Source organism: Nothobranchius furzeri, chromosome 5 (assembly GCF_043380555.1).
Source record: "Nothobranchius furzeri strain GRZ-AD chromosome 5, NfurGRZ-RIMD1, whole genome shotgun sequence".
NCBI lineage: Eukaryota > Metazoa > Chordata > Actinopteri > Cyprinodontiformes > Nothobranchiidae > Nothobranchius > Nothobranchius furzeri.
In genome coordinates, this window is record NC_091745.1 from 10275780 (window position 1) to 10301226 (window position 25447).

General features: G+C 41.4%; 2 protein-coding genes across 4 annotated transcripts in view; one reads left to right on the plus strand and one right to left on the minus strand.

Moving 5' to 3' along the window:
• Positions 1–25447, plus strand: part of asic2 (acid-sensing (proton-gated) ion channel 2) — an 808019-nt gene that overhangs the window by 9180 nt on the left and 773392 nt on the right. The gene's annotated exons all lie outside the window — the stretch shown is intronic.
• On the minus strand, positions 9066–11973 carry LOC107378548 (E3 SUMO-protein ligase ZBED1-like). Its single transcript, XM_070551302.1, has 3 exons — positions 11052–11973; positions 10174–10784; positions 9066–10019 (listed from the first exon to the last, which is right to left on the minus strand). The coding sequence occupies exons 1-3, from the start codon at positions 11884–11886 to the stop codon at positions 9606–9608; spliced, it is 1860 nt and encodes a 619-aa protein (XP_070407403.1). The 5' UTR covers positions 11887–11973; the 3' UTR covers positions 9066–9605.

Below are 25447 nucleotides of genomic sequence, written 5' to 3' on the forward strand. Positions count from 1 at the left end.
CAGTAATGCCAAATATGTAAATATGTGTTTCAGTCATTTTTATACTGGCTTAAAAATACTTCATTAAGTCTACTAAGCAGGGGTGTAGAACGTGTTTAACAGGGCCAGCCCAGTAATGATCTTGGACCAAAATAAAGGGGTCAGAAAGTCAAATAAAGGGGGAAAAAGAAGATGTTTTTCCAGACGCCAAGAAAAATTAAATGCCAAATCCACCCTTCAAAGTGTGTCACTGAGAGTTTAAAACAGAAATTATTCTTGTGCAAATATTGGTGTACTCACCTTTAATACTAGTTATTACAATGCAGCAGTCGCTGGATCGGTGCAGTTCAAAGTGGAGTGCATCAAATAAAACAATATTAACATAAAGGTGAGACGTGTCATTCCCCCCCCCCCCCCCCCCCCCCGCCAACACCACCACAGCTGGAAAAATTCCTAGGGGAAACACTGCATTAATGGTATATTTTTTTACAGTAAGATGCCCAAATTTTTATTTGAGACCCACCGAACGGCATTGAATTCACAAATAAAAAAGATGTGGGTTCAACTTTCATTTTGGAACAATTTTTCAAGCAAGGGAAGGGAATGATCTGAGCATGCAGGAAGACTGACCCATCATAAACCTTTGTCGGCTGTGCTGAAGAGAAAGGTACAGAACCAAATTAATTAATTAAATAGCTGCATGTTCTCCTGTCCTCTGTCCTCCGGGCCACACACACACACACACACACACACACACACACACACGCACACACAACACACACACACATACACACACACACACACACACGCACACACAACACACACACACACACACACACACACACACACACACACACACACACACACACACACACACACACACACACACACACACACACACACACACGGGACTGTCTCAGCTGTTATTTTCGTTAAGGAGTGTGCACGTACAGCATGGCGCCTCGTGCACGAGCCTACTATTGAAGCTGCCGTTACGCTTTTGGCCTGGGGGGGCAATCGCGAGCATAAAAATTCAAAACTCCGTAAAGTCCCTTTAATCTTTTCAGCACTTTTGGAATTTTAATGATATCTTGAATGGTACAGGAATTATGGCAATGAGAAGTGTGCATGTCTAATCCCGTCTGCGGCGACAGGTTGGTAATAAGAATATTGTGGCATTAGCAGAGGGTTGCAGGCGGTCAGGGCTAGGGGGCCCCCCAACACATGGGGGCCTCAGGTGGCCTCCAACCTATGCCTAATGGTAAAACCGCCACTGGCCACAGAGTCTGACAGATGTGCGACCGCAGGTGTGTTCATGTGTTCCAAGTGAGCAACGTTCTCGTTCTGTCAGGGGCTGATGTGGTGGTTTCAACTTCCTCTGCAGTTACCCATTTATTATCAAACAACTTTAGATGTGTTTACCTCCACATTATGTCCAATAACTTTCAATTAGGGACCTACTAATATCTCCAACCAGGTGTTTGTGACATGATCTGACCTCTTATTAACTTCAGGCTATCATGTGATTTGTTTATTTAAATATAATAATGATGGATACATGTAAGAGTCAGAATACTATTTGGGCAAAGAAAAATATTTTTGCTATGCAAAATTTGGTATCACAAACAAGTGTTGTGGTTGAAGAACTATTAAAATGTGTTGTTATACTTGTTATGGACAGATCGAGGTGAACTGACACACAACAGACCTCTGGTCTGATGGTTTTTAACTCTGTCAACTGGCCCTTTTTTATATTTGCTTGGTTTTAGTTTTTACATAAATGCAGTGTTTGCCTGTATTTAGCTTTTATTTAGGTTTTCATTGCTTTGGTACTCAACATGAGCTCATGTGTAGTACATTTAAATTTTTACTATTAGGATGCATCATTCTCTATTTTAATGCTCATTGTTTTACATTGTTGTGTTCAGCACTTTGGGCTGCCTTGACTGGCAGCAGGAAGGCACTTTATAAATGAACGAATGAATGAACGAACCTTATTAGATGACAGCACTACTAAATGAACCCTGATTTACTGGATTGTTCTTATATCACTTTGAAATCACTTGAGTCAGTAACATAATTTGACTCGGTTGAAGCTAATCTATAATTGAGTGTTTATGTCTGCATGATGATCTCAGAGATACCTCAACAATTTCTTTGATCCTCTGGTTGCAACTTTTTTCTGCAAGCTCTGCAGATCAGCGAGACGTCATCCAGAATTTCTGTTTTAGCATTTTTGGGTATCTAAAATATTCCCAAAGAGGAGATTTCAAGCACTTCCAAAGTGGATATAGTCCCTGTGGTTGTTGTTTTGTTATTATTCACAAGTGTTTGTTCCCTACGGCCTTTTGTTTTTGTCCATGTGGGTCGTGCCATAACGTGTCTTGGGTCCTTACACATTTTTTCAGCTCTTTTGTTAGTGATTATAACCGGTTTGACCATTAACTGCAATGTTTCACACCGTGTTTAATCGTCAAACTAGTTGGTTGTTACGATAAAAACTTTAATTTAAATATATCATATAGGAGAGACACACACAGTGATATTTGAGAAGTGAAACAAAGTCTATAGGTTTAACAGACAGCGTGCAATAATCATTTAAACAAAATTAGGCAGGTGCATAAATGTGGGCACTGTTAGGGCTGCTTAATTAATCAAATTTTAATCACGATTACGATCAGAGTTTTGAACGATTATAAAAAACAAAACAAGCCGATTATTTGCTCCTCCCACTTGCGCTGCCCTGAGTTGCAAATTAAGCGCTCCTCCACAGTGTTGCCAACTTAGCGACTTTGACGCTATTTCTAGCAGCTTCTCAGACCCCCTTCTTGACTTTTTAACTTACAAGTACCTAGTGAACACCTCAGAAACATCTCTGGTAACCCTTAGCTACTTTCTGGATAACTGTCGTCGACATTTCCTGCAGGTTAGCTAAACACTCCGCGTGCGCTCCGGACCGTTCTTCACAACATTAGGAAAGGGAATGATGTAGTGATGTGTCGGTCGCTACAGAAACGTCTCTCAGAGCCGGCTCCCTGTTGGAGTAACCAGAGTGAGTGACACACACACCGCACCTGCGGACTCCTGAGCCGCTAAAAACAGCTAAATGTGCGCGTGCGGCGTGCTAAACACACGTGCAGCTTGCCCGATTGCTGTGAGACCGGGTTGGGGGGTGTGGGGTGCAGCTGTGGTTGGGACAATTATTACATTAACTTGTGGACTTGTAAATAAATAGTTTATAAATAAGGTAGAAATAAGTTCCTCACGCTGATAACTAATGACTAATCTCTCTGAGGACACGGTGCTAGTGCACGCTCCTACAGCACCTTGACACGACTCAATACATGTTATGCAACATTTTGTGAACATCAATTTATTTGCATGTATTTGTTATAAATGCCACTGTATAATTCTTGCTGTCAGTATTTGCAAGATATTGGTATTTGGGTCTGTACTGGTTAGACTTAAATGAGTTAAACCAAGGTCTATAACCCTTGGGTCATAGACTATGAGCTATAAGTATATTAGTCTTTTTATCCTGGGAATCAGGAGTTCTTTTAGTGATCATCTTGTTTCTTATTTTTGTCCTGATTGTGCCCTGAGCAATTTTATGACTGAATAAAAACAAATAAAATCAACATAAATTGAAAAATCGTCCTAAATAATCGTGATCTCAATTTCAGTCACCATAATCGTGATTATTATTTTTGCCATAATCGAGCAGCCCTAGGCACTGTTGTCATTTTGTCAATTCCAAAACCTTTAGAACTAATGATTGCAACTCAGAATTGGTTTGGTAAGCTCAGTGACCCTTGACCTCCACACACAGGTGAATACAATCATGAGAAAGAGCATTTAAGGGGGCCGATTGAACGTTTCCCTCCTCTTTAATATTCTCTGAAGAGTAGCAACATGGGGTCTCAGAACAACTCTCACATGAGCTGAAAACAAAAGCCCTTTTTATAAGACACACCATGCCGGCAAATCGGCGTAATATTACCGCAGTGGTATGTCTATAAACACGCCATGTCGGCATGGCGTTGCGCGAATTTTGCGGCATTCGTTCCGCCTCGCTTGGTAGTACTATTGCAGTAATGGTCTGTCGTATGCACCCTGGCGCAACAGAGGCAGATGTCATGATGACATGGGGAGTTATTGCTGAGCTCTGGCTGGCAAATTTATTGAAAATGAAAGTAAACACATGCAATAAGGTTTGCTTTTTGAACAAAATCAGCTGAGATGGCAAACTGGAGCGCTGCAGCGCTCCATGGGCCTCTCTGTTAGAGCTGAAGCTCAAATCACCAGAGACTGCACAGGGACTGATGCGGACAGACACCTTTAGGAGCTGCTTGTTAAAAAAAAAACGTAACGATCACGACTTCAATCGCTATAAAAAGCAAGTTATGTCCAAGATAAACGGAAGTCTGCGGCAGCGCAGAGACCGCCCCTATACCCCCTTTATGCCGCCATCACCTAATCTTTTATAAAATTGCCACGATTGTGCCACGTTACCGCCACGGTCTGGTCTTATAAACGACCTTTATCCTCCCCAGGGAGCCACGGCAAATCCCGTTTTGCAAACGCTCTGGTCCTATAAAAACAGCTAAAGATTGTTCATCGTCATGGTTTAGATCAGTGTTTTTCAACCCTGGTCTTCAGTGCCCCCCTGTCCTGCATGTTTTCCATGTCCCTGCTACAACACACCTGGTTCACATATTTGCATTGCCTCCTTAGAATGACATCAAGTGCTGCAGAAGCCTGTTAATCTCTCATTCATTTAAGTCAGGTGTGTGGAAGCAGAGAAACAATGCTGTTGGAAACGGCAACATAGAAAGCATGCAGGACAGGGTGGCGCTGAGGACCAGGGTTGAGAAACACTGGTTTAGGGGAAGGATACAGAAAGCTGTCCCAGAGATTTCAGCGGCCTGTTTCCACAGTTAGGAACCTGTTGAGGAAATGGAAGAGTTAAATCTGTGAATGGTTCAGAATACCTTCAGTCAGAATCCAGACTCTCATTGGAAGCTATAGGAAGCGTTTAAAGGCAGTTTTTTTCTGCAAAAAGGATGATCTTATAAATATTGAGTTCACTTCTTTTTTGTGGTGCTATAAACTTCATTTCACTTCTGAAATATCACTGTGTGTGTCCTATATGATATATTTAACCCTCTGGAGTCGGTGGTATAATTAGGCGTTTTTACAAGTTTTAGTGTTTACCTTTATATTTCACTCTATATTTTATTGTTTATACCTTGTTTGGTATCATTTTTTTCAGCACAGCCTCACCTATGTGAGTTTAGAGTCGTTCATTTTGTCATACTCTATTAGCACAATTAACCTGAAAGTAAACAAAAAATCTAAATCTGAGTAGAAAGAATGACATATTTATTGCAGTGAAAACCACAAACATTTGTAACGAACCATTTTTAGCTCTCAGAATGAAACTATAGGGTTTGAGTAAAAACAAAAAAGGTCAAATGTAGCAAACAACCGCTAAATGCTACTGTTTTTGCACTAAAATGCAAAGCATGTTTCTGGTGTTTCTTATGTAAAATTGCTGTCATGCTAAAAATGGAGTTCCACACAGTTTCTGCCTACCTCTGCCACTTCCAAACACCTCCAGCAGAAGACAGGATCAGATTTAGCAAGCCACAAAATTACATATATTAACATTTACATTATATACATATTATATGAATGTAATGTAAATGTTGATATGACATCATATATATTATATTAACATTTACATTATATACATCTATTATTGACATTATATACATACATTAACATTGACATTATGTACATATATTAACATTGACATTATGTACATATATTAACATTGACATTATGTACATATATTAACATTGACATTATGTACATATATTAACATTGACATTAAATACATATATTAACATTGACATTATGTACATATATTAACATTGACATTATGTACATATATTAACATTGACATTATGTACATATATTAACATTGACATTATGTACATATATTAACATTGTCATTATATACATATATTAACATTGACATTATGTACATATATTAACATTGACATTATGTACATATATTAACATTGACATTATGTACATATATTAACATTGACATTATGTACATATATTAACATTGACATTATGTACATATATTAACATTGACATTATATACATATATTAACATTGACATTATGTACATATATTAACTTTGACATTATGTACATATATTAACTTTGACATTATGTACATATATTATTGACATCATGTACATATATTAACATTGACATTATGTACATATATTAACATTGACATTATATACATATATTAACATTGACATTATATACATATATTAACATTGACATTAAATACATATATTATTGACATCATATACATATATTAACATTGACATTATATACATATATTAACATTTACATTATATACATATATTATTGACATCATATACATACATTAACATTGACATTATATACATATATTAACATTTACATTATATACATATATTAACATTTACGTTATATACATATATTTACAAACAAGGTGTCATGACCAGAAGCCACAGTTTAGAAAATTTGTGACTTTACAAATCTAGTGGGAGTCCTTCCTGACTTTGTCCACCTGGAAGCAGCAACGAGCACACTCCCGTAAAGCAGAAAGTCTTGCCTGTCTTCACCTAGCGACTATTTACGCATGATTCTGTGATTGGGTGAAGTAATTATGAGTGTCTTTGTGACTGGATGATGTGGTTTGTATCTCAGCCTACAGGATGAGCTTCTTGATCTTCTTCTGGACTCCAAGTCCTAAGCTAAAGACTTATTTACACTTCTCCATCCGTGTCGATGCGGAGATGTGCAACGCCATTATGTGTCGGCACAAGGGCTCTCCGATGGGCTCACAGAGGGTAACGGAGACATGTCCAAATTTTTAAACATCCGTCGAAAGTGACGGCGACCGCAAGCTAGGAAAACCATTAATTATTACTTATTAACACCCATTTTAATGTGTTTTAAACTGGTTTTAAACTTGCAGGTACTCTTACTAAAAATAATGTAAATTTTCTTCTTATTGCCTACTGTTATTCTGAGGTCTAACACATTTCTCTTGTGTTCAATAAGCATTGGAGTCACAGCTTGAAACAGCTGCAGTCATTTGATGTATGCTCCTAAAATCCAGATGTTGAACAGTCTTTAAAGCAGCGGACTAATTAAATATATGAAATGAGTTAGGGTGCATTTATAAATCAGACACAATAAGATGCTATTATTTTATAATTAGGTGCACGACATAGAGATTTCGTTTTTTATTTAAGAGCTAATACCATTTTATGTACATCAGCAGAAGACAAATTAGTGGACAGGTCTCTATTTTTATCATAACAGAAGTCAAACACTCGCCAGTCAGCAATGAAACAGTGCAGACTTTCTGTTTCCACCCAGCAGGACACATCTTCTCAGCTGCACGTGTGCACACATGTTCATCTAAAGCTTGTTTAGGCGTTACTGATACAGTTTTAAAGGGATGTTTCTCTGACATCATCACAACTATTAACCTTTTGAAACAGGAGACCAGTGGTTGCTAAATTTACTATAAACTCTTTCTGTCCAACGATCTGTTATCTAAGGTTGCTACACAGTTGTGCATCTATTACAGTGGCATTGTTGTACCTTAGCTTGTCAGTCATTATTAAATCTCTGTCCGCTGTGCTTGGATTGATGTCCTTCTGCTTCGTTTTGAGAGAGGCTAAATGATGAAACACCAATTGTGCATCACACGTTGTTACAGTGAGGATCAGTTCACGGCATCAGACAGACGCTTTCCCTGGAGCTAGTCCACAGAACCGGCTCAGCAGGAGTTCTCTGCTCGTTTCTGCCAGGAGAAAATGCGTTTTTCATAAAGTCATTTTCAGCACGTTAATGCAAAGCCAGCCTTGCTTTCCCATTGAGTCTCCATTTAACTCCCCCTTAGCAACCGTCTTACATGGTGTGTGACACATCTTTCACCCCGAGCTGTGTTCAAAGATAATCATGTTGACAGAGAGGTTACTAGAAGGCACTGTCATCCTCTTTGCCCTGTGCCTGTTGCATAGTTCCTCCTGACTTTTCCTCTCTTCCGTCTATCGACTCGTTCCGTCGTTCCCCTCTCTGTCAATACTGAAACACACCTTTTTATTTCTAGAACTTTCTCAGAAGATAGAAAGAAAATACACCCAACCAATTAGCCCTTTGCAAAAAATCATCCACGCAGGAACTCAGCCATGCGTCCAGAAAAAGGTATACTCGCTCGCTAAAATGCATGCATACATGAATGAACACACACACGGAGGGAGCATATTAACATGACACTCCAGGGACCAGAGTCAGCGTTTGAGTGGCACTGTGATGAATGACCGTGGGGAGGTTCGTGGCAATGTGGGAGTCAGTCTGATGTGACTGATGGAACTGGAGCAATGCACTGCACAAAAGGGGAAACAGCAACAGTGTGTGCATTCCCTTTCATATGCATAGCATGCTGCCCAAGATCGTTTTAAGCATTTTTCAAACGTGCAGACTGCTCATCTTTTTTAATTTATGTTCATACCTGAGTGCCTCAGCAACCTACTTGACATGATTCTTTATAAATGAGCACTTTGCCACACTTGCTTTCTCAAGGATGCTTATAAATGAGGGCACATCTCAGGGAAAATCTTGCACCCCTCTTTACAATTTCCTATTTTCACCTTCAATTGAACATTTATGCCAGCATGCTTGCTGCAGCGCTACTCCATTCTGATTATTGATGTAACAGTGAATCAGGGAAAAATGCTGCCATGTTGTTGGGGAGAAAAAAACAAACAAATTGTTGCTGCGAAGGTCCTATAACGTGTTTACTTGGGTTACTGCTACACCTTTTCATGATTTTTCTATGGCGACTCACATATTTGGAGTTCAGTTGTCACTACACTGGTCTCAGGAGACCGTAAGATCTGCTAGTCTTAGAAGATCTCATATTGATAACAAACTATTCTTAGATGCATGAAGTAAAGTTAGACTGAATTAAGTAATAAATGACCCCCCCCCCCCCCCCCCAACAAAAAAGAACCAAGTAATTCAGTTAGATGAAATACACAGAAATAAAAATTAAAACACTTTAGACTAGGGCTGCTCGATTATGGCAAAAATGAAAATCACGATTATTTCCAATGAAATTGAGATCACGATTATTTCACGATATTTATTTAACAATAACAATGTATTGAATAATTGCTTTAAAGATTGTCAAAAAATATAAAATGGTGTGCAAATACTGACCACTGTGCAAATGTTTGCTTTGCAATATAAGAAATAAATAAAAAAAATGTAAACATTAATGTTCAGTGAACTTCAAACTACTGCATAACATATATGCATACAAATAACCAAACATCAAGGCAAGCTGTGTAGCCACACAATGCACAATTGCATCAAATTGACATACCTCATATTGAGGTATGTCAACTAAAGTTGCTGCCTGAACAAAAATAAAATTAAACACTGAAAGTAGTACCTTTTATAAGAAATAAATAAAAACTAGTAGGCCAGAGTCCCATACAATCTTAAAATGACTCAACAAAACATGGTTCCTGCAACCTTTCAAAGGTTTTTAGCCAAAAACACCAGCCTATTAACATGGTCAGGCTTTAGGGATGCACGCAGGCAGTTGACAACATTTCCACCAGTGCTGAAGACCCTTTCTGATGAGGCACTTGTGGCTGGGATGCAAAGATATTTCTTTGCCAGGATGGAGAGTCGTGGGAAGAGGTTCTGTGATAGCTTCCACCACCCCAGTGGGTCTTCCTCTGTGTCCAGGGTCCCTGCCTGGAGGTACCCCTGAAGCTCACAAGCTATGGCCTGGTCCAGTTGAAGAGTATGTTCTGCACCTGGAGCTGCTGGGCTGTGAGGGGCCTTAAAGAAGCTGCTTAGGCCCCTTTTCCTCTTCGTTTGGTTTGATGCACCATCATCAGCAACCTCCGTGTTACCAACGGGTGTCCCCATCACTGCAGCCTCCTTTAATGGGACAAACAAAATGACAGCAACACAGAATGAGGAACCAGTTTTATCTGTCTCGGGTTTGGCATTCTAAAGAACAATCCTTAAATAATTACTATAAATAATGATAGATAGATAGACAGAAAGATAGACAGACAAGATAGATAAATACCATGATGGACTTCATTTCCATTGTCAGTCTGGCTTTGATTGTTTCTTGGCTGACCTCGCTTGCATATCTCAGTTTGAACCTTGGGTCCAGGACAGTGGCCATGTCAAGCAACTCTTGTGTTGGTGAGTCACCATACTTTTCATTTAGGTACTCCAGTATTCTCCTCTTGATGCATTTTGAGAGATCTGTGTCATCATCTTGCTCAGCCAGGATTGAGTTGTTAAATAGGTGGAGTGTTGGTTTTATTAAAGACACACTCACATATTTCTCTCCAGAAAGTGCATCAGTGAATTCAACCAGAGGCCCCAGGGTCTTGTTGATGGCTTCAAGGACATCGATGTCCTGCCATGAGGGGATGAGGTGCCTAGTTCCTTTGTCTTGGGAGAGGACATGGGCAATGGCCTTCTGCTGCTCAAGGACTCTGGAAACCATGGCCTGCCTAGATCCCCATCTGGTTGGACACTCGGTCTTTAAGGAGTGGTCTGGCAGTTTGAGGTCTATCTGTGCCTTTTTCAGCTCTCTCTTTTTTTTCCAACTGAATGAAAAGGTGCTGACCACTTTTTTGCAGACCCCCACTGCACGCTCAATCCTGTGATCTTTCATGGCTCTTTCTGTAAAAACATAAAAAATATAAACAAGCATTATCAAGAGGATGATTGTCATTTCCTTGAGTGTGAATGAATAGGAAAAAGTGATGGTAGCTTATTCATGTGTTTGTATAATTCATAGAAAATGTGTATCACTTTGAGAAGGAATAAAAGTATCTCTGAATTTAAATAGTTTTTTATATATTATATTCATTCGAAGCATTATGTTGTATACTTATTAAAAGAAAATCACATTATGCATCATATTCAGTAGGAATTAGGCCTACTCACCTATGGCCAAATGTAATCTGTGCCCAAAGCACTGGAGCCTCATCCAGCCATTCAGTTCTGCAGCCAATATGACGTTTGCAGCGTTGTCTGTGGTTATACAGACGAGTTTACTCTCCTCCAGATCCCACGTAGCCAGTGCTTGTTTCAGACCTGCAGCCATGTTCTGCCCCGTGTGGTCTTCTGGGAAAAATGATGTCTGAAGACATTTCGTTTTCATGTTGAAATCCATGTCAATGAAATGTACCGTGAGGCTCAAATACGGCTCCATGGTGCGGCTTGACCACAAGTCCGTTGTGGTGGAAAAATATTGGGCTGTAGCCACTTCCTTTGTGACACCATCATGACACTCATCATATAAAGCGGGAATCGCCACTCGACTAAAATAGTGACGAGATGGCAAGTTATACCGTTTGTCCAAAGTGTTGATTAGCTTCTTAAAGCCGGGGTTGTTCACTGTGTTGACTGAGCATTGGTCTTTGGCGAGGAAAAAAGTTACCGCGTTTGTTATCTCCTTGTGTCTCTGGGAGCTGGTGGGATATTTAGTCGCGTTGTACAGGGTAGCGTGAATGGAGGTCTGTGAGGATGAAGCCGGTGTTGTTGAGGGTTTTTCCCTATGCTCCTTCATTGTTTCATCGTATGTTACTTTGTGAGCGGTCCTCAAATGATTAAATAAATTGGTAGTGTTGCCCTGTGGTGCCGCTACAACACCGTAGCAAAGTTTACACACTATATCGACTTGATTCACGTCTGACTCTGCGAACCCGTAATATTTCCACACCACTGAAGTAGTTTTACCTCGCTTTTCAACCAACGGAATTCTTTCTTTAGCAGCCATTATCCTCTCCTTTCCAAATAACGTCTACTTAGCTTTCCTCTGAGGTCACGCTTTACTAGCTTTACTCTTGATGTGACACGTCACGTGTTCGAAACGCAGAGAGGTGCGCTCGATTTGCTACGCGAGAGCAAAGCACGAGGGAGGTGCTAATATAGCCTAATAATCGGCTCAAGTCATTTTTAATGATCGTTGAAAGCCCAGATCGTAATCGTGATTAAAATTCGATTAATTGAGCAGCCCTACTTTAGATATCTGAACTCGGTCTTGGATGCCAAATAGACTTATTTTTATTTTAAGTTATTAGGGATTTAGTGATTGACCTATGCATAGACATGGTTGATCAACAATGATTTAAAAAGTAGCAAAAATTAGCCAAGATACTGGTCAGGTTGATTTATCTGCTTCTATTGTAAACTGGTAAGTGAACTGAACTTTAGCTTTCCAGAGTCACAGTGCCGTGTTTGTCCTTTTGAGTTGATGAACGGCACATCCTCTCACTGCTGCTGTGTTTTAGCTTCAAACACAGGCTCAGTGATGTCAATAAAACAAACGCCTCGATTGGCCACAACAACACTCCGTGGTTCACATGCGCACCAGAGTTGAGCTGCGGCAATAATCATTTGGGACCCTTTAACCTAGTTTATATGTTAGAAACCCCAATTATTAAATTAAGTTCATTCCACTCTGATACAGGAGGTGGCACATATAGTAAACAAACGCTGGCGGGAGTGAAGCAGACGGAGTAAAAAGCAGGATAAGCACAATGGTTGAAGCAATGGACAACAATGCTGCAGCACAGCTTATTTGGGACGTACTTTACTGTTTGATGGTGTTCCACGTGTTGCGTTGTGGTGATGCAATCAGAAACCACTTCCCCAACCTCGTCACTTCCGGAGGGGGAGTACCCAGTTGGTATCAGCTGGGCTGAGCCGTTTACATGCAGAGGAATTTAGTTTCACCTTATCATCTGGCTACAGCTCAGTTAGACTCAGTTGGCCTTCAGCCAGACCATCGCGTTTACATACATTTTAAAAAACCTTGCTAAGGCAATAGTTTGGTCGTCTGACGCTGCATGTAAACACACTGATAGTTATTAACCATAAATCCACAATACAGCCTATTAATAGGTCATGGTATGTGGAAGAGACGGCTGATAAAATGTTGGGTAATGTCATTTCAGTCACTCAATCATCCCCTTTGATAATACCAAATGGTGTAGTAATTGTATTATTGGTAAACCTGGCATCACCTTTAAGAATTATGCATCCACAGAACGAGCAGGACAGCCGGATGTGTGGGTAGAGCCCCAGAATGAGTAAAAATACCCTCCAATACTCTGTTGCTATTCACTCTTGTTCTTAGGTGCTTGGTGAATTGGATCATTATTCTTTCCCACAGATAAAAGGAAAAGTCATACACGTATTGGACATTTTCACACTTCATTCATTTCACAAAGTTAGGAACCTCAGTAGTGTGTGAAAAATCAACATGAATCCAAAACAGCATTGCTCCTCCTCGTCATTCAGGTCACCTATTAATTACATTAAAGAGAGCAATTTTAAAATGTTCATCGTGAAAAAACATTTAGTTCATTATTATTTTGCTTATGTGGAGTTGTTATGTGTGTGTATGTGTGTGTGTGTGTGTGTGTGTGTGTGTGTGTGTGTGTGTGTGTGTTGTGGTGATGTCAGCATGTGAAGATCATACGTCATGGGTACGTGGTTTAATGGACTGCCTATGTTTGTTTTGCCAAGTGTGATTGCAGCCTTGATTAAATGCTGATTGATCACACTGACAAGGCAAATCAGTGTTTGCTGCTCTGAATCAGCTCAGATTGCTTCTCCAGAACTCCCCTGCATGCCTTTTATAATACACATAAATATCCCTGGAGCTACGCAGGCCAGGGAGGATCCTATCCCACCCCCAGCCTTGATGTGAAAGCTGATAGCAGCCAGACTGTAATTAGCCACTCATCTCTCTCTCAGACCAGAGCCTTGTTGGAACAGCGCTGTCAGTGTAATGCTGTTGGCTCGTTGCAATATTTGCAATTAGCTGTTACATGCAACCTGTGACCTCAGTACTTCACTGGATGATTATTGAATATTTGCCTTGGCCCCAGTATTCGACACACACCAAGCCATGTTTTTCATCACACTTCCTTTTTCTTCGTTCTTCCCACTATGTGCAGTTTATCCCTTATATTTCCCAACATTTAAACGCCAAATGCATCAGGTTAGGTTTTATTGCATTTATTGTATTAATCACCAACATGGCATTACAATGGCATTTGAGATTCCCAGCAGGCGTGACGGCTCAGTCTCTTAAAGGGCATGAAAAGCAGCACTGCCACCCACAAGCTTTCCTGTTTGAAACATCCTGGAGAGGCAGCAGAAACCTGTGCAATTTAACCAGCTCACAAGAGAAACTGGAGTGCAGCCACAGACAGACAGCTCAATATGGATAGCGCGTATGTGGTAGACATCGCAGCTGTCTGCGGCGGCAGATTATGGGGGGCTCATGATGTATGGTGTGTGTTGTGATGAGGCTGGAAAATACAAGATGTCTCCCAGAGGGGCTTCCTCTTTTTAAAACAACTGATCATTATATTAACAAAGAAACATGTTAATTTATTGAATGCATTAAAGCAGTGGTTCCCAAACTTATTTATCCGTGCACCCCCTTCTATGTCCTGACCATGTTGACACACCCCCCAGCCCCACATCAGGGCATGGATATATATATATATATATATATATATATATATATATATATATATATATCAGACGTCACGCTAAACCAGGGGTCGGCAACCTGTTCCCATCAAAGAGCCATTATTACCCGTTTCCCACAGTAAAGAAAACACCATAGCAGCCGCGGCGTTGTGGGCGGGGCCTACCCTCAGACAGCAGCCGGTACCGGTCGCTCGTATACGTCAAAGCTATCTTTCATAAGAAGATAATCAATAAAACGATTTATATAAAATGGATCCAGAAGTTGTAGCCCGTCTCTGCCGACAATATTTAGATATTTTTCACCCTGTTGGTGGTTTTACTGAGCAGGTGCCACTTTTGTCATACGTTTCTTTTTAAAACATGTTTAGACTGTTCAGAATACAAATCCAGGCTCTGTCACATCTGATTGTTGTAATTAAACTTTGTAGGTGGGGAAGGTCAGAAAAGGATCCGACCATTTTGTTTTTCCCTCATTTACAGCGACGGAGATAACGGTGCAGTACGCCTGGCTCTGGTGTTAATCAAGTTTAATTTGTAACAATTTTCACAAGAAAACAAAACAGTTAAAAGCAGGGCTTGTGTTGACCGGACAGTTCCCGTATTTGGCCGTTTATTTTGACGGAGAAAGAATAGAAAGATTTACCCCGACGCATGCAGACGAACTGACACTTTATTTGTTTCGCAAATCGCAGATGTGGCTAAATCAATCAAGAAAAGATTTCCTTCTGAACATCTGAGCTGGACACCGATCAGTCAGCGCGTACTTAAGGTGCACAGCGAGCTGAAGATGTGGAGAGGGGCTTGGAACGCATTGCAGAACCAGAGCGCATGCGGGAAGATTCCTTCCACTGAAGCGAGTTTTCCAAACCCGGTCTCTCAGAGAGACTTGTCACTTAGAAAATGTTCCCTGATGATGAAACTTTGGCTGAATTGTGCTTGCTCCTGTCTCCAATGTGGCGTCTGAGGAGAGTCCCAGAATCTCACATCGTCTTCAGCTCAGAAAGCGCCTATGATTACGCACAAGCGTGACGCGTCAACCCGGTCACACAGTAAGACCGGGTTGGACCTGTTCAGGTTTACGCAGACAATCTTTACATTTAGAATTAGCTTACAGATGTAAAATATAAAGCATTTTATTTAAATATCCATTCATTATCTTACAAGCACAGAGAGCCGCATCAGATGGATGGAAGAGCTGCATGTGTCTCCAGAGCCGCGGATTGCCGACCCCTGAGCAAGGGCATGTGCGGAGGACACACACACACACACACACACACACACACACACACACACACACACACACACACACACACACACACACACACACACACACACACGCAAAATATACTTGTTTTCAATTACATTTATTGGGCCCACTTACATTTTCGTAGGCCCACCCACAAATGAGTTTCAGGCTACGTTAATGGTGGCTTTTGACAGACTTCTCTGAGCTCCGCAGCCATTACACTTTTCACCTCGCGCACCCTCTAGCGGCCACACTTTGGGAATCCCTGCATTAAAGGGACTTTTTTTTTTTTTCCATCTGACTAGCTTGGATTGCGTGCCTAAAAAACTAAACGCTTAAGTCAATCAGTCAACAAATTCTTCCAACACATTGCCAAGTTGGTGTATTTAAAAATGGTCTCCTGACTTCTAATCATTTATCAATACTTACTACCCTAAAAACATTAATTCACTGTGTATTAGGGCTGTCACAAATTATTATATCTATAGTTGGCTAATCGCCAACAACTAAACCATAGACTATTAATAAACCATAAACTACTAAACTACATTTAAAAAATGGGCATGCTTTAATTTAAAGGCACACTAAGAGAGTTTTGGCTGGCTTTAACACCCCCTAGTGTCCATTTTAATCATAGTTGTAAAAACTAACAGCTTTACCCTCCTCCTCGCTGTGAGTTTGTCTTTTTAACACCTTAATCTAACAGCTGAAACGTCTCCTCAGCCTTCACTAGTTTCTACAGGTTCATCAGTAAATCAAACAAATCAGCTGTTTTCATGATCTAAAATATGATGGAGTCCTCCACTGGAAGCACACTTCAGTGCTAGCATGTCAGCTAGCCTCTTTACCATTCCTGGGAAATAATGTGACCAACTTTGAAGAAGGATTTTGAGAGGAGGAATCGTGCGACTACAAGGAAAGGTTGTAGTGTGTCGGTAAACCCAAACAATGGCTGGTTACTCTGGAAGCTGCAAGCGGCTCTCTGACAGGGCCGGCTGGCAGAGCGGATAGCTTCAGTGGGACTGGTAACAAAGGTGGTTTGACTGTTGTCCAGAGTCGTGATGAAAGTGTTGAGACTCATAAATGAGGATTTGAAGGCGTATGAGGATACGAGGAGCTTGGGTAGAGACAACATCAATAACTCAGCGTTTGACAGGAGAGCTCATGAATGTGGGTTGAAGGGTGAGTGGATGATCGATGACGGACCGGGCCGTGACCACTACCACATTTAGAAAAACGTAGTTACAAATGTAAAGTTACAAACATGCAAAAGTTAGTACTGCTCGATTAATCAAATTTAAATCACAATTACAATCTGGGTACAAATATAAAAACAAAACGAGCCGATTATTTGCTCCTCCCTCCTGCGCTGCTCCGAGTTGCAAATCAAGTGTACCCCCCAACAGCATTGTCACTATTTCTACATTTTAATCCTAAAAACACCTAGCAAACAAGTTAGCAACATTTCTGATAGCTGTTAGCTACTTTCTGTAGAACTTCGCTGGCGGTGTTCCCTGCAGGTTAGCAAAACATTAGGAAAGAGATTGAAGTGCACATGTGCAGTATGATACATCGACATGAACATCTCTTGGTGGATCTGACTCGCTAAAAACAGCAGTTTCACAAGCTAAATCAGGGCCTGAAATTCACTTCTAAAAATAGGGGGGAATTCCCCCTCACATATGTCTGTACAGGGGGATTTTATATATGGGGAGGGATTACCGAATGTGCAGTCTTATGTTGTTCTAATCATACCCTTACATCACGTTTATAAGCAGTTTTCATTGGACTCCTGCAGCACTCTCATCTTCGTTGCTCTTGTCCCTTTCTTTGTTTCATCTCCTCTGCCTGATTTCTTTCCTCACACAGAAGTTAAAAAAAGAAATATAAACTTTCCAGGAACTACTTGTGGGATTAACAATGGGCCTTAACATTGTTGTATTCTTACCTCAGATTGATGCATTTATTAACTTTTTTTAATCTTCCTTAGTGGTCCTCATAGCTGCATCTGTGGCCATCTTTTCTTTTGTCTGAATGTTGTCTTTTTCTTGGCCTCTAACACTGCATCTTTCTCCATTGTAATAACTTAGAAGTATAAAAATCAAATATAAATGCTCCTTTTTGCTGCACTGGTATTAGAAATTATCTGAACAGTTTTCATTGCTGAAGTTTGTTGTCCAACTCTCTGGGCTGCATCTTTGCTCTTGTTTGTGCTTCTTTATCTGTTGTCTCCATCTTCGCTTCTTACTCTGATTTCTGTCTCTGAATTCCTCCATCTCAAACTGGTAAATTTTCATTAACCCAACTTTTAACACAAACAGTTTTGTTGATGTGGCATCAAACACGATTGCAACTATGTACATTATTGTATCTGTTAGCTCACAGTACTAATTAGTTTTAGAGCAGGGTTCTCCCACGCTCCGCTTGGTCCTCTGTCCTCTCCGTCTTCTGTCTCCTCTGCTTCATCTCTTTCCATTTGATAAAAGCTCTGTTGAAATCAAACTGCTCTTGCGTAGGGCCATTTTACAAATGGAGCAGTTCATTTCACCATTATTATTTTCAAGCCAGGGATACAGTCTGAGCCAGTTAGCCTGAAACTTATCTTAGGCTGTTTGCTAACGTTACTTTCAGTGACGCTACCTTTTTGAAAGTCCGGAGGATCTGTCTCCTGTCTCAATCACAGCATCGCTGGAATCAGCGCTGCCTCCCACCCTGCCTCCAGCGCCTTCTCCCTTGCTGCCTTCTGCGCTGGTGAATTCTTGTAAAGTTTTTTTGGGAGCAGGTTCCCCTTTGTTGTTAGATTTCCGTTTTAACCAGCGGTCTATGTCTGCTTGCAGGTGTTAAATCCGACAACCGAAGCACTGCTTTGCTGCTAGCAAGGGACTGAGCTCGTATTTTGATAAGTGGAGAAAAAAAATAATCCAGCGCGCCGCCAATCACCAAGATGAAGAACGGGTTCGATGTTGTGGGATTTTAATGGCTCCGATACAAACGTCCACATTTGCTGCAAGCTGTGCGAGACTTTCCCGCATTATAAAACTAGATTTGCGAGAAGCGACTATATAACGCGCAATACCCGCAATCCCGCAGTGAATTTCAGGCCCTGTAAATAAATTCAAGACACAGCGAGTTGTATCTGAAGTGGATTCGTATTTTATCAGGGCTGCAAATTCTCATGCAATGAGCGTGAGACACTCTTCATGCGTTCTCACGCAACTAGGGCTGTCGCGGTTGAGGAATTCCCCCTGCGGTGATTCAGGGTGGCTTAATATTGCGGTGTGCGATATTATTGCAGCCCTTTTTTTATTGCAGTACTATCTGAACATAATGTTTACACATTTAAAAAAGGTTAAAAATTGCCGTGCCTTCTTTTATAACACTTTACTGAATGCAGATCAAAGGGCAGTAACAACACAGATCGCAGTAACGTTTGTTTCTCCGACAGTCGGAGTCCGACTGAACTTAAAAACAACAAAATTCAGGAGAAGGTTAAACTTTTAAATGCAAATTTGGCTGCAGCATCTAACAAATAAGAAACAAGTCCCCATTTTGTTTAGTTGTTTAAAATCAAGCATAAAAAATTACATGTACCGGGCGCGCGCGGGGTGGGGGGGGCGGGCGCACTATCATTTCACTTTCACACACACGAATGACGGTGGTTTATAGCTCGGTCACGTCCTTGTTACCCACAAGGAAAACCAGCATGTTAACCATATACGGTTTGAGAGAGGATCTGAGAGGGGTGGCAACATTTCCAGCAACACTGAAAACCCTCTCGGATGGTGCGCTCGTTGCACTAACACACACGTACTTGCGTGCGACTCTGGCGAGCAAAGGGAATCTCTCCCGGTTGTTCCTCCACCATGTCAGGGGGGTTCTTTAGGGTGGATGCATTCCTCCTGCAGGTAGCGAGTGAGCTCCAGCTCGGCTCAAACTCTCTTTGGGACGGTTGCAGAAGCAGTGCTTGTCCGGGACTTCAGCAGGTCTCCGAGCGTTTATTTATTTATTTATTTTTGCCGCTGGTGGCAGCTCTGTCTCGGCCAAGGACTCTGGCTGCGCAGCAGCTGACGTACTGAAAACCAAAGTGCTCCCAAAGGAGCGAAGTAACGTTTCGTTTTGATACCAGTGCAGCCATCCTTCTCAACATGCATCATTGAGTTGAACCAAGTTCAGTAATCGCGGTGGCCCATGATGCAGCGCGGTGGGCTTCTTCATATTGCGATATTTCATTTTTGCGGTTACCGCGACAGCCCTACACGCAACACCTCCAATTTCTCATGTAGATAGATAATAGTTTATCTCTGAGTGACACCTTGCATCATGCTGCTGTACACACACACACCTACGGCTCCGCCTACAGGTCTAAACAATTATCATGCAGCAGGTTGTGGGAATTCACTACAACAAAGATGCGTATTTGTTTCTAATTTTATATTAAAGATGTTATAGCTCTCTTTTGTTGTCAGTATTTGCAGTATTTGTTTTATAACAATGCGTAGGCTTAAATAAGGTAAACTTCAGCCTGTACCCTTTTTGGTCATAAACTATGACCAGGTGTATTTCACGAGGAATAAGGATTTTTGTGTGTGATTATCCTGTTTCTCTCCGTTTTTCATTCATTTTTATTTTCCTCTGGTCGTGCCCTGTGCAATTTTATGATTTTCTAGACAATAAATAAATAAAATCAATGTTAATTAAAAATCGTTGTTGAGATTTCATTTTCAGTCAAAATAAGCGTGATTATCATATTTGCCATAATCAAGCAGTCCTAACTAGAGCAATAGCATGAAGGCGAGGTCTGCATCCTGTATAAATCCGTATTTGCCTCTGAGCTCTCGCCATTCAGAAAACTCTTGATGTTGACTCTCGTTTGGTCAGATGTTCTTTTAATTGTTTTAGCTTCATCAGATAAAGGTTTTCTTTGTTTCTGCCATGATGAACACGTTACAGTAAATACCAACCATCTCTAGCTCCTCTGGTCTGAGCTGCAAACATGGATTGCTGTAAAGCTTGGGTCCCCTTGAGTGGGGGTGGGAAGGGGCTTTATGAATAAAATGAAATTAAATGAAAATGAAAAGTGTTACTGCTTCTCGCGAGATAGTTGACTTTGCGAGACTCTAGGTCACCAGTCCGGAGAGGCTCAAGTTGCAAATGCAGTATTCTGCCTACAAGCAGCGGAGCAGGCTGAGAGGCTAATCATTCATCCTGGATAGGGTCAGTTTAGCACTTTCTGACTCAAGAAAATGATTTAAAAATATGACAAAGTTAATTGGTGTACCTTTAAAGTAAAATATTATGTGCATACACAATTATTACACTAATATGAACACTGTTTTTTTTAAATATTTTTACAGTAAATTATATTATAACCTTTAATGCTCAAAAGAACAAAGCAGCTAAAAAGAAGAAAAAATATTGCTTTTCTGTGGTGTGTAAGGGTCAAAGACAGAATATAGTCATGTGTTGTTTATTTTAGCAAGCTGTCATGTTAAGCCGCAAAATTACCATTTAATACTTATTTACAGAGCACAGTTAGCAAATTTTCTGCTGCTTTTGATCCACCGTATTCTTCTGATAACGACCCAGATTCCTTAACTTCTCAGTTTAACGAGCACTGCCTCTCCATTCTGGACAACATCTGTCCTGTCAGAACCAGATCAGTTCCTGCAGTGAACCCTACTCCCTGGTTTAATGACAGCCTTCGCAGCCTGAAGCGCCAATGCAGAAAAATTGAGCGTTTGTGGAAGAAAACCCATCTCCACGTCCATCTGCTGCACCTAAAGGATCTTCTGACATCCTTTAACTCTGACGTCAGAGACGTGAAGGTTGCCTTTTTCTCTAACCTGGTGTCCCAGAGCAAAGGGAACCCCAAGGTGCTGTTTAACACCATCAGCAGCATCGTCTCTCCTGCCTCTCCTACAGCCTCCATCCACTCTGTTGCAGACTGTGAAAACTTTCAGTCTTTCTTTGTGGACAAAGTCAATAAGGTTAGATCTAGCATCTCTCCTTCAGCCTTATCGCTGCCTCTCCCGACTCCAACCACGCCCATCATCCTAGATAGCTTTGCTCCTGTTTCTTTGCCTGAGTTAACCAAACTAGTTAACTCTATGAAGACCTCTGCATGCCCCCTCGACATCTTACCCTCATCTTTGTTTAAAAGTGCTTTTCAGTCCATCGGTCCCAGTGAGTCTTGACCTCTCTCTCCATAGCAGCTTCAGACCCATCTCTAAACTTCCGTTCATCTCCAAGATCTTGGAAAAGGTTGTGGCTAAACAACTCACAGCTGCTCTTGATGAACATAACATCTACGATTGCTTCCAGTCAGGTTTTTGTAGAGCTCATTCTACTGAAACAGCTCTTCTTAGGGTCTCTAATGACCTTCTGACTCACAATGATGCAGGGGACTGTTCTGTTCTGGTCCTGCTGGACCTGACTGCAGCCTTTGACACTGTTGACCATCACCTGCTACTGGAGAGGCTGAGAGACTGGGTAGGCCTATCAGGATCTGCTCTGGAGTGGTTCTCCTCTTATCTTTCTGAGCGCTCCTTTTCTGTGGCCGTCTCCAAGTTTAGGTCCTCCATCACCTCCCTTACCCTTGGTGTCCCACAAGGTTCTGTGCTGGGGCCTCTGCTCTTCCTCCTCTATCTGCTTCCTCTTCAGCACATCCTGAGCTCCTTCAAAGGAATCTTCTACCATCTTTATGCAGATTAAATCCTCTCTATCAAAACCTGGATGGTGGGAGCTTTCTACAGCTGAATGAAGATAAGACTGAAATCCTCATCTGTGCCCCAGACAAGCTGGTTCCCAAAGTCAGAGACTCTCTTGGTCAGCTTGCTTCTCACATCAAACCTTCTGTCTGGAATCTTGGCATGACCTTTGACCCAGCTCTCACCCTGGATTCTCATGTCAGTTCTCTTGTTCGCTCTTCCTTCTTCCATCTCAGGAACATTGCTAAGCTGAGTCCCATTCTGTCCCGCTCTGAACATGAGACAGTTCTCCACACCTTCATCTCCTCACGCTTAGACTACTGTAACTCTCTTTTCACGTGTCTGAGCAGAACCTCCCTGAACCGTCTACAGGTGGTTCAGAACGCCTGTGCTCGGCTTCTGACCAAGTCCTCCAAACACACCCACATCACCCCGCTTCTCCTCCAGCTTCACTGGCTGCCAGTCAACTTCAGGGTTCATTTCAAGATCCTGGTTCTGGTCTATAGGGCCTTACATGGACAAGCACCATCGTACATTGGTGATCTTCTCAGTCCCTACACCCCCAGCAGGTCCCTAAGGTCCAGTGACCAAAGCCTACTGTTTGTACAGCAGCAGGCTAAAGACCAAAGGTTAGAGGTGGGAATCTTCACTTGTCTCCCGATTTGATTCTATTACGATTATTGGGTCAACGATTCAATTCGATTCGATATCCCGATGCATCACGATTATTTCATATTGATTTGTTTTCATCGATAAATAAAAGATGTCAGATAATTGCTTTTGATTTTCCTTTTTTTTAAAATCAAAAACGTAATTGACACAACCTGCCATCCCTCAAAAGCTCTCAATTCACAACAGGTTAGGACAAAACAGTTTAAACATTTAAGAAGATTTAACAAAGTAAAACAATCTGTTTCCTCGTTCAACACCACGCCTCAGGCTGAGAAAAACACGGTTTGCAAAAACTCACAAAATCTAAAAAAGTACTGAAAACCCACAGGACACATAATGTAATAATAAAATACATAACATGTTCATATATGAGTGTTTAATGTCTCTGAGCAGCTTTAGAGTTCGATGTTTATTCCACAGTTCAAGTCTGTCAGAAATGACACTAAATGAAATGTTTGACTTAAGTTTGTTATTTTATTTGAACCCAGTGGTTCATTTCTGAAATGTTGGAGAATGAATCAAGTTCTGTTTGATGCAGAAAATAATAAAACATAAAACAAATTCTACGCTTCCAATAATATTTAAGATGTGTGTTTTATTCTTTCTGATAATAACCCCAGCAGAAGGCTGTGGGCTGGATTAGGATTAAATTACCCAGCTGATGGATCTCCTTCACTAACCAGCTAACTACAAACCTTTCCACTAACCTGTCCTATGGGACCCTCACCCTTTAACCCTCATGTCCATGCTGTCTCTGGAGGAGCAGATAGGAGACAAGACCTCCTGTAACTTAAAATGAACCAAAGCTTCCTCCCAGCTTCTCTTCAAGCTGAATTTAACATCAGTTTATCAACATGAAACAAAAGAATAAAGTGGAACAAGAACTTCTATTTCTCTCTCCATTTAACTTCTCCATGTCCCTAAATAAAAGAGACAGCCGATCACGCTGCAGCCGCCGTCATTGACCCCGCCCCCTCCCCAAGACCGGATCTCCCGGCATCCCAACACTCGGTCTGACTGAGCGCTTCCAGGAGAAATAATAATTCAGTTATGAAAATAATGTGTGTTTGGAGCATCTGTTTGGAGGAGCGTCCTCCGATCCTCTCTCTTGTGTGAGCAGACAGTCTCTCTCTCTCTCTCTCTCTCTCTCTCTCTCTCTCTCTCTCTCTCTCTCTCTCTCTTTCTCTCTCCCTTTCTCAGTTGCTGTGCGAGTCAGCGGAGTGCGCCGCGTGACAACCCACTCAATTAACATAATTCACGGCCCAAATCCAACAGAACCGGTCGGGCTGATTCGGTTCCGGTTCGGTCTCAGGTTACACTCAGCCCTGCAGTACATTAAGGCGGAACCACTTGGTAAATGTGGAGGACACTTATTCTGACAGATTTGGATGCTGCGCTGGTGCCGCCGTTAAAAAACAAAACTACATTCCACTATAATCGATTGTGGAGTAGTCTTCTACGATGCAGAATTGTTTATGTCTGCATCCCGATGCATCGATTTATTTGATTATTTTCCTCAGCTCTACCAAAGGTGACAGATCATTTGCTGCTGTGGCCCCCAGACTCTGGAACTCTCTCCCCCTGAGCCTGAGATCAGTGGACTCAGTGGTCTCCTTTAAAAAGCAGCTGAAAACTCACCTGTTCAAGCTGGCTTTGGTGTGACCTTCATCACTCTCTCTTTATTCTGATCTCCCTACCTATTCCACCTTCCTCTGGATCCACTGATTTCCCTCTTTCCTAGTCACTCTCTCTTACTTTACATTTTTTAATCACAATAGTCTATTTTTGCTCGTTTTAAACATATTTTTAATCATTTTCTAAATTCTTTTTTATATTTAAATTTTTTGTTTTTGTGAAGCGCCTCGTGTTTTTTATATTGAAAGTAGGGCTGTCGCGGTAACCGCAAAAATGAAATATCGCGATATGAAGAAGCCCACCGCGCTGCATCATGGGCCACCGCGATTACTGAACTTGGTTCAACTCAATGATGCATGTTGAGAAGGATGGCTGCACTGGTATCAAAACGAAACGTTACTTCGCTCCTTTGGAAGCGCTTTGGTTTTCAGTACGTCAGCTGCTGCGCAGCCAGAGTCCTTGGCCGAGACGGAGCTGCCACCAGCGGCAAAAAATAAATAAATAATAAACGCTCGGAGACCTCCTGAAGTCCCGGACAAGCACTGCTTCTGCAACCGTCCCGAAGAGAG